The sequence below is a fragment of the Amphiura filiformis genome, chromosome 14, assembly GCF_039555335.1.
Source record: "Amphiura filiformis chromosome 14, Afil_fr2py, whole genome shotgun sequence".
Lineage (NCBI taxonomy): Eukaryota > Metazoa > Echinodermata > Ophiuroidea > Amphilepidida > Amphiuridae > Amphiura > Amphiura filiformis.
In genome coordinates, this window is record NC_092641.1 from 510,200 (window position 1) to 521,303 (window position 11,104).

At 32.4% G+C, this 11,104-nt stretch overlaps 1 protein-coding gene across 1 annotated transcript; it reads left to right on the top strand.

Annotated features, from left to right (window-relative positions):
- Positions 1 to 483: 483 nt before the first annotated feature.
- Positions 484 to 10,799, top strand: LOC140168884 (uncharacterized). The gene is made up of 3 exons (XM_072192218.1): positions 484 to 621; positions 1,022 to 1,135; positions 10,064 to 10,799. Exons 1-3 carry the CDS (start codon positions 555 to 557, stop codon positions 10,291 to 10,293), a joined length of 411 nt encoding a protein of 136 aa, XP_072048319.1. The 5' UTR covers positions 484 to 554; the 3' UTR covers positions 10,294 to 10,799.
- The last annotated feature ends 305 nt before the right edge of the window (positions 10,800 to 11,104 follow it).

The window sequence follows — 11,104 nt, forward strand, 5'->3', positions numbered from 1 at the left end:
ACTCGGTCGACTACTCCTTTTCCTCGGTTCCAAAGGCAAAATGTTTACATTTTTCACAATGCCCTCCAAATAACCGATTCGCAGTTATAAACCTCTAATACTGTTTTGGGGGATCCAAACTGTGTACCTGTTTGAGTGAGTACATTTTCGACCAAATTCATGACAGAGACGGAGTCTTCTGACCTAACTGGCCAAGAGCTTCAGTATATGATGCATAATTATATTTCTATGCCAATATTCAATTATTGGGCGGACATATCCAATATACACAGAGACTAGGTCCTTGAAAAGGTGAAAAGAGAGCTCTGTGGTATCTGTGGCCAACCTAAGCTACTGCTACTGTTACATGGCTATGTATCTTTGAAGGTTGATCAACAGTAATGTAATCATACCTACCTATTCATTTAATAACCCTGTCTGTTTTTCTGTCACAGATATTTCATGTTAATCACCAGACAATATATGCATACGACATTATATCATTTGAGAGCGTGCTGGAAGCTAAATTGATTGAAATACAACCTCTCACCGGCACCAGTTTACCTGAAACTTACATGGCAATGAGATTTGAAATACTAACTTGCGACGCCGCTAATGACACTTTAACACTACCAACTTTCAGTAAGTTGAATGTGCTATTAATGCGAGGCAACCTTTTCTTGATGGGAATTTTTGAAAAAAAAAAAAAACATGTTTAAGTAATCTTGTTCAATCATAGTAAGGAAACTAATGATTAGTTTCATGAGTTTCATATACTAAGTTGCCAATATCCCAGTTATTTCTTGATTAGTTTTTAACAGATTCCTTAATTCGTCGAGCTGTTTGATCAAAACACGCACTCGGTGTTTTTTGAAACGCAAGGCAAATAATTCTTCTCAAATAAACCCCAAACCCCCATGAGAATAACATGACGTCTTTGCACTACGAGTAAGTGCTGTCCTCAAGACCCCCTGTGTTCGATAACTTTTTCCGTTCCGTAGACCCATCAGTTAATTTTATCATTATTTTATGTCCTAAACAGACGCAAAACCATTTTCCATCCTTGGAGAATATATTGTTGCTGAAGCAGACGGCGCTGTAGCCATTACTATAACTAGGACATGTTTACCGAACTGTTCAAACGCAGGAGTAGTTGGTGAGTTTTAAAAATATTCATAGTATATTAATATATCTATTATAGTGAACATGGAATAAATTGTTGTGTGACCCGTAGGAGTATCCGTAGGGAGAACACTAAGTGATACGGCCAGGTCGGGCCAGGTGCATGTTTGTTCGCGGTCTACAGGTGTAACTAGGTTGTTGTATATTCTATAATTTTCCTGGTGTGTTAACTGTGATTACATCTAGACACCAGTTTATTTTTTATTTGAACGGGACCCTAATTTAATGAGAAAAACGCCGAAAAAGAGAGGCCCGGCAAAAGCCGATTTGCAGACAATTTTGTAGCTACAGACAGCTCGTATTCAATATAACAACTACGGAAACCAATCAGTGCCAGAAGTGTTGATTTATATTTCATCCACTTAGGTTTGGCTTAACCCACTAAAAAGTAAAACTTTAAGGCTGATCATTTTAATTATAAATGTAGTGTGTGTGTAAAAGTATATTTCTCAAAATGGAGGAGAGCGCCTATGACTATTGTCCGTTCTGTCTACATGGTCTATGATAATTGTTTTCTTACCGAAATATATTCACTTAACACAGACCACGGTTGCCAAACAAATGAGGGCAAACCGCGGGTCAAATCATTGAAAAGTCGCCCAATATTTTTTTATCAACCGTTGGTTTCTATGAGATAAAAACTACCAGAAGTCGCGTAAGCCAATGTTGAGAAGTCATGCAATATTTTTCTTAACCATCAATTGGTGTCTATAGGACAGGAAATTGTCGCGAGGAAAATCTTCAAAACTCATCCTATTGACCTAGGCCTATTACATCGCGGGTTTGGCAACCCTGCAATATATACAGTTATATAACATCGCACCGCATTGTGAGGGGAACGAACTGAATGTTGACATTGTATTCAGGATTTAAAACAAGAACTGTCTTTAAACAGACAATGCGGTTGGTATAAAACATAGCGTGTGATATCATGATATCAACTTCAAAATCTAAAAACAAAAGTAAACACATAATTTAGGGCGACATAAATAAACAGCGTACAGCAGGTGCTATCTTGTCAATAATGATAAGAGGAACATGAAAAAACACAGCAGAGAGCATGCACCCCAGTAAAGAGTTAAATAAAGCAAGGCAAAATCATAATGTGCAGGAGGCCTACTTTTCGGATGATATTCACAGAAACAAAAATAAAGAACTACGTTAGTACGTTTAAAAATTATATAATTTGAAATTAAATAATGCAAAATCATACATAAAAATGTGACATGTGTCTGATGATAATCATACACTTCGACCAAAAAAAAAAAAAATACTTAACACGCGACATAAATAAACAGCCATCTATCAAGAATGACAAGAGGAACAAAAAAAAAAAACACCTAATATATGAGAGCATGCACCCCAATAAAGAATTGCTTTAAAATAAAACAATGAAAAATCATGACATGTGAAATGTATGTTGATACACTTATAAATAATACTCAAGGGTGAAATAAAAAACACCTTATCTACCGATATCTCCACAGTTAAACATACTCAGTGATCACTTGTACTAAAACAAAAATAAAGAAATACTTCACAAATGATAAGAGAAACACATAAAAAATAAATAAGCGAGCATGTCCCAAAAAGAATTAGTAAAAGATAAAGTAATGATAAAACGTACAAGAAGGGGCAAAATATTTGTCGCAAAAACTTATTAAATGCTCATTTGCTCTAAGATATTTAATGTTTGCAATTTACTCCTAGTTTATCATTTATTTATTATTTATCTAGGCTTATATATCTTTTATTTATTTATCTATTAATTTATCTATTTATCAATTTATTTCAATATCATTATTATTAAGTGCCTATTTATAATGATATTTAAATCTATCAACATTATGCTTACGTCATCCAGGAGTTATTATCCCACTTGAAATCGCCATATAAACACAAATTAATAAAGAAATACCCAATGGGTGAAATAAAAAGCATGATCTATCTTTTCAAGAATGAAAAGAGGATACAAGATATTTATTTTTCCCATAATTCACATGAAATCACACAGTATATATTTTAAAAAACAAAGGCAATATCAAACAAACGAATTATGGAGGGGATGACCAGAAGGCCAGTAAGGCCAGAGGAAGTCACCCCTTAACAAAGAAATGTTACCATCAAAAAAGTAAAAAACAAAACAAAGCATAACAAACAAACGAGAAACACAATGCTCAAGAATTAATCATATTTTGAGATCAAGTCACGTTTATATATCTTACGGAAATGTTTCAATGAATTTGCCGTTTTTATTGAATTTGGCAATGAATTCCATAATATTGGACCAGCAGTACGAATGGCATGGTCAGTAAATGTTTTGTTGTTCTTCATTAAGTTGAATTTATCTGCGTTTCTCGTTTGGTAATTATGAATATTGGAACGTAGTGTAAAGAAGCCATCAAATACGCCCGGTAATTCATTATTACTGTCCTTGTACATAAATACCCCCAATTCAAGTTTGTAGGTGTCTGCAAGAGTTAAAATATTGTATTTGGCAAATAAGGGAGCAGTGTGGCTTCTATAATGACTATTTGCTATTGTCCTCACAGCCCATTTCTGTAATTTCATAATTTTATCCAAGTATGTTTTACACGTATCACCCCAAATCAATATTCCGTAATTTAAATAAGGTAAAACAAGAGTACAATATAGAGAATACAGGATACGATCAGGTACATAAAATTTAAGTTTGTTCATAACTCCAATATTTCGCGAGATGGTTTTTGCTATACAGTTTATATGGTATTTCCACGTCAAACATTCATCAATAATCACACCCAGGAATTTTGTATTAGTAACCCGTTCCAGAACTGACTCATCTAAAATGATCTCAGGAGATACATCACACACAGTTGAGTTTATTTTTGATGTCATATGTGGTGTACCTAAAACCATGTAATTTGTTTTACTTGCATTTACCGATAGTTTGTTCGACTTGAACCAATTACTAATTTCTTTCAATTCATTATTAATTAATTGATATTTACTTTCAATATCTTTATGTGAGTACAGGATAGTAGTGTCATCTGCGAATAATATAAAGTCTAATACATCTGATGTGTTGATAATATCGTTTACATAGAGAATGAATAATAAGGGACCCAGTATAGAACCTTGAGGTACACCACAAATAATATCTTTAAGTTCTGATTCACAAGAGTTGTAATGTACATATTGTTTTCTGTTGCTTAAATAATTAGTGAACCACTGAAGTACGATACCACGAAAACCATAGTGTTCCAATTTATGAATTAATATGTTATGGTCGATGGTGTCAAAGGCTTTGGAAAGGTCTAAGAAAATTCCAATTGTGGTTTAGTTTCTTTCAACGGCATAGTTAACTTTGTCAACTAGTTGAGTTATGGCCATGTATGTAGAATGGTTGTTTCGAAAACCAAACTGCTTATCATTTAGTATTTTATTACTATCTATATACGCAATACATCTATTAAACACTAGTCTTTCAAGTATCTTCGAAAAACAAGGTAGTACCGAAATTGGGCGATAATTAGAAAATACTTCAGAATCTTCTTTTTATAGATTGGTATTACCTTTGCTATTTTTACTTTTTGTGGCACAACACCGGTTGAAATGGAGAGATTAAAGATTGAGGCAAGCGGCTGAACAATTTCCTTTGCAACTCTTTTTATAATAAAATTTCCAATATTATCATGACCAGCACTTTTATTTTGATTAAATTTATCAATAATTTTAATGATTTCCATTTCAACAACTGGCTTCATATACATACTGCTAGATGCTGGATTTTTTAGGTAATCAAAATAATCTTTACCTGATTTGTGAATTTGTGATGCTAGATTAGGACCTACATGTACAAAGAAATCGTTAAAAAGGTTGGAAATATCATGGGGATTGGTAATAGTATTGCCGTTGTCACTTCTAAATTTCTTTTGAACTTGTCTTGTTTTACCACGGCCAATGATATTATTGATTGTTTTCCATGTTTGTTTCATATTATTTTTAGAACGCTCAAACTTGGTAAAATAATATTTCCTCTTAGATTTGCGTATCAAAGCATGAAGTTTATTTCTATATATTTTAAATTTGTGAAGGCGTTCGGCACTTGGGTTTTGCAAATGCTGTTTATATAAAGTATTTTTAATGTTTATACTCTTTAGTAACCCTTTGGTTATCCACGGCGATTTCGGATCCCTTTTCCTTTTATTTGAACATTTCTTTAATGGAATACATTCATCATATATTTTATTAAATATACTGATAAACTTATTGTAGTCATCATCTGCATTTATATTATCTAGGTATTCTTCCCATTTGACATCAGCTAATCTTTTCTTTAACATGTAAATATTTTCGTTACTATGAACCCTTTTATGTGTCACCGTTGGACTTGGAATGTCAGTTACATCTAGATTTGTTGACAAGATTGTTGGAAAGTGGTCACTCACATCTGTAACTATGATAGCAGACTGAATTACAGCTTCGTTATTCGTTAATATATTATCAATTAGTGTAGCGGTTGTTTCAGTAATTCTAGTCGGTTTGTATATAGTTGGCATTAATGAATAGGAATAAATTAGGTCTAAATAATCATGGTATGCTTTATGTTCCTCAACTTTTAATAGATCTATATTAAAATCGCCTAAAACATAGGTAAGCTTTTTTCAGCATTAATAGTCTTTAAAATAGGATCTATTCCTGTTATGAAATCATTAATAGATGTATGGGCTCTGTATACAGTACCAACAATGATATTTCGTTTATTTACATTTTCAATTTCTATAAAGCATGACTCAAAGTTTGGGGTTGATTTACTTAAGTCTTTGCGTACCTGGTATTTAAGTTTGTCCGAAATATACATGCCTACTCCCCGTTCTGTCTTCCAACTCTGTGGACACATTCAAAGTTATATCCAGCGATTTTGTAAAAATCAGGTGGCTTATCTCTTAAATGGGTTTCAGAAATACCTATTATGGTAAAGTCGTGGTTAATAGCTTTCATACATTCCTTGAGTTTGTCAAAGTTCTTTTTAGGCTTCTAATGTTAACATTCATAAAATTTAATTTACCATTTTTTAAGAAGGAACATTGGTTTGGTGTTACATAGTTACATTGGTGGATACATTTGTCATTAGTAATATTATCTTTATCTGTAGTACTATTTTCAAATTTCAATGGATTGAAAATCATTTCATCGTATTTCTTAATAAAGTTGGCATCAGTAATATCTGCTGTTTTAAGATGATGTGTGATATTTATATCATCGCTATCATCGTCAGAACTTGTGTCTTTATTTTGAGCCATCGTACAATTGTTACAAGTCCATTCATTGTGTTTTATACGCTGTAGTTCTTTTGGTTTCAATTTGGTACATTTTTTATGAACAAATCCTTTGCATATTTTACATGTTATATTTTTATGACAATCGTAAACTTTTTTTAGCAAGACACACAAGCATCATCACAAATAGCAGACATTAAACGAAAAGTATATTAAACAAGAAAAAAAAAAATTAAAAATCTATTAATATACCAGGGAAAAAGTTTATATATATAAATCAACCGTTTCCCTTGATCATGAAAATATTTTAACAGTTAAATTAAGCTATTTTTCAACAGGCTACGAAAGTAACGTAAGGCCAACGACCCGGCAGCAAGGATTATTATTAACAAGTATCGACTACTGAGCCACGGCAAGTCATAAGTATGCTACATTCCACTTAATTGATTGTTTTCGTAATACTGAATAATACTGTTTGTTACAATTTTCTCGTTGTATTGGTATATGAAAGAATTATGGTATTTTTAAATACTTAAAAGTGTTTACACATACTGATATAGTAACTAATGTTTGCAATTTTGGTAAAGGCTGTAAAGTTTAAAGCATGACTTCATAGGCTCAGTAGAAGATGGTATAAAATTTATAACACCGCCATTTTAGTAGTCATTGATAAACGTTTTTTGAGTGGAAACATTCATTATAAAAATTACACATTTTAACATTTTAACATTGCAAATTACAAAATACAAGATCAATCCAGCTCTTACCTTTCTAACCGCAGGGAATTATCTTGTCATTAACATATCTTTTGACAATATTTTTACAAATTATGAAATAAAAAAATATATTATATAGGTATACATAGTCATTTTATAGAGTTCTGGATTCAGAGAGAGTTACTGTTTCACTGTTTCTCAGAATAGATCTTGTGGAGCTGTTCTTGACTTGTTACAGTTACCTTTCTTGATTTTCCATTAGCTGCTGCTACCAAGACTGTTACTCTTCCGTCCCATGTCCATGCCGCCTTCACACGGTGACACTGCTCAACAAGCTCTTGCGCCCTTTTCAGAAGTTGTTGTGTGAACGGGGTGAGCAGATCATGAACCGCGATTTTGGTTCCTTTTAAGTTTGTCCTGTTCATTATGAACTTATTTCTCACATTATATCTACGGATATAAAAATATAACAGAGCATGTCCTATAAACATGATAAAGAATTATTTAAAATCGTACAAATGTGAAACAAGTAATATGACATATACTTAAGGGATCTGGAATGAGCGTTTTGAGCGTTTCGACAGTATTTTTTGTGGGAAATGAGAGCACATCAGACATATCGAATTGCATTCTGAATACGAAGAATGTCTTTCTCATATCAAATAATTTTCATTTTTTGAAATTCACGATATAATGCAAATTTTATGACAAATTATTAAAATTTGATATTTTTCACATTTTGATATATAACAGTCCTCGAAGTAAATTTTATAAATCTAATGACATATTCTTAAAGTGTATGTAGCTGGGAGGAAAAGCCGACGATCAATTAAAAATTTGGACCTTTCATATTGAAGATATGGATTTTATTTCCCAAAAAGACTTTTTTAGCATTTGCTAAAAAGACTTTTTTTAGCAAAAAAACCCAAAGCATTTCATCGTGTCGTCTGACGATTGCCTTTTAGGCATGAAACTCAGAGTAACGACTACCTATTCTGGAAGGTCTGTTCTTTGAATTTTTATACGCTCTCCCTTTTGGGATTGAGCACTTTATTCAAAAGATAGTCTAACTTGAGTAAAATATTGTTAATACGCTCCTGTTTTGCAGTTGAGCACTTTCTGACTATCTCCGATAGACATACTGACTCTGAATAGACTTTGGCTGTGTTGACACCATGGAATGTATATTCTTTCACATTCCCAAGTGATGGTAGTCCACCCAAAGCATTTCATCGTGTCGTCTGACGATTGCCTTTTAGGCATGAAACTTAGAGTTACGACTACCTATTCTGGAAGGTCTGTTTTTCACACGCACGCGCTTCACGCAACAATCTTTTCTTTGGTTGTTTTCAGGTACGCGGATCGCAGCTCTCACTTGATAAAGGCCTAGGGCCGAAATATTGTGAATAAATCTGTGGATTAAATTCCCAGAAAATAAATACGGTTTGTTCCAGAACTCTAATTTAATGGATCTACTAAATATATATATATATATATATATATATATATATAATTATATTGAGCATATATGGTCACTGAAAGATTCCAACATCCTGTTCGCAATCAAGTGGAAGATCATGAGCAGAGCAAAATCTTACTCGACTTCCAGTAAACGTTGCAATTTGTGTATTGAAGAAAAGTACTTCATAATCTACAAACCTGAACTATCACTTTAAACAAAAGGAATGAACTCGTTAGCACCTGCCGTCATCGCAAAAAACATTTGCTCTGTAATTATTATTTCCTGACTCTGAAACCAATGTCACCATACTCTGAAAGACACTAACCACTTGATTGATGATTGTTTGCAATTTGTATATAAGCCTTTATAGTCAATATCATTTTTGTGTATGATCAAGTGTCATAATGTTCATTATCTTATTATGATGTCTACCTTGTATTGACTTTTATATTTTTATATTGTCTTGTATGATTGCATTTTTTCCTAAAGTGGGTTCCACAATTTATATCATTTTGAGTAATCAAGTGCAGTGTGTTCCTTTTAGCAGATGATGTCAGAATCACCAAGCATTTTGCATTGACTTTTATATGATCCTGTCCACTTGACATATTGAAGTGGATTCCTCACTTATATCCCTTGGTGATCAAGTTTATTATGATGTCTATTCAGAAAATCTGTATTGAATTTTATGGTTTTGCGCACTTGAAATTATGGCACATTGACTTCTATGGTTTTACGCACTTGAAACTATGACATTTTGTCAATTGATTTTATGTAACATTATGTAATCCTTTTGTGCATGATTATTCTTGAAGCTAGGTGTTGTGTATATTTTAGTTTATGCCTCATTCTGCATTAAGTTTCTGATGAGTGAGGGCCTATTGGCCCTTACGAAACAGCTCTGTAAAACTATGTAGTATCAACCAAATCCAAATTTTTTATGTTCATGCTCCCTAACGGGTTGAGCACTTTCCCTTTTGGATGGTTTCAACTCACCTGAATTTAATTATATATATATAAATAAATAAATAAATAAATAAATAAATAAATAAATAAATAAATAAATAAATAAATAAATAAATAAACATGTGTTTAAAAACACAACTATTGATCTAGAAATTACGTTTCGTTACCTAATTCATGAGAAATTTTCGGTAGTTTTACATACTTGCGTATAATTCACGTTGCTGAAAAACATATAGTGTTTTAAACGCTATTTATATACATGTACTACATAATCTATGAAATGAAACATGAAAAAATGTTAATTTTTCCTATTTATTATAATGTAAATTTTCAAATCTCATTTCATATCATAGATTTATGTTGCATGTTATCATTTAATTCGGTTGGAGATTCGATCCAAATCCTAATCAAAAGTTAAACAAAAGGGTGGAACGAAACAAAATAGAAAAGAAAACAATAATTAATATTCAATTACGCGTCTTATTATTTCGTTGCAGTTGTGAACACGGCAGATTATACAGCGACAGCCGGTGTTGACTATATTCCACTTCAGGACGAACTCGTGAATTTTGTTCCTGCCGAGACTGATGCTACAGTTAGCCTGAGTATCGTTGACGACGCCGATGTAGAACCGGTCGAGAGTTTAGTGGTGTATATTGCCATTCAAGTAAATGGAGAAATCTATCATGACTCGTTTACATACATCACTATAAAAGACAATGATTGAACAAAATAAAGCTAAAAAGGCACAAGCATAAAAGTTACAAAACACACTCTTATTTCAGAAGTTTAGATTGCGCTGCTAAGAAAAATAGTTTTTAAGCAATTCCGTTAACCATTCACATAAGCCAATTAACTAAGCCTTTAAGGGCAGAGTAATGGGAGAGAACAAGGACCTTTTCGAGCATCATTATTTTTGAATTGTATGTCCAAAGTATATAAAACTATACATTTTTGGAAAGGAAATGAGTCAAGGAATCCCATGGTGACGTCAGATTTGTTAAAAAATCTCGAGTTTTTGAAAAAATCACAAAAATGCACTTTTTTACCCCAATTTTTTTGTGACAACTTAAAAAAAAATCCGTTCGGAGTAAAAAAAATTAGTTAGTTTTTCATGGAGAAGAGACATGAACTTAGGGAAGGTTTTTTTAATTTTTTTGAAATTCGTCTTATTTTTCGAAATATTGCAAAAAACATGTGAAAAAAGCAATTTTGTCACTCTATTAAGCTAAAAATTGCACATAATGGTGCATATTTTTGTTCAAAACAAATATTTTGAAAAAATGAGAAAAACCTTTCCTAGACTTTGATGTGCTCTAAACGATAGTGCAAAAGGTTTACCTTTTGCTTGCATATTTTTCGAGTTATCTTGTCACAAAAATCGTACAATATTGTTAAAAATGAACTCTGAGAAATCGACGTTTTAGTAAAAAAATGTCAAAATTATGCACAAAACGTCCTTATATTTTAAAACGGCAAGACTTTCACGCTTGTAAAAGCTATATCTGGTGTATGGTCTAAATATGCATCTTTTTACA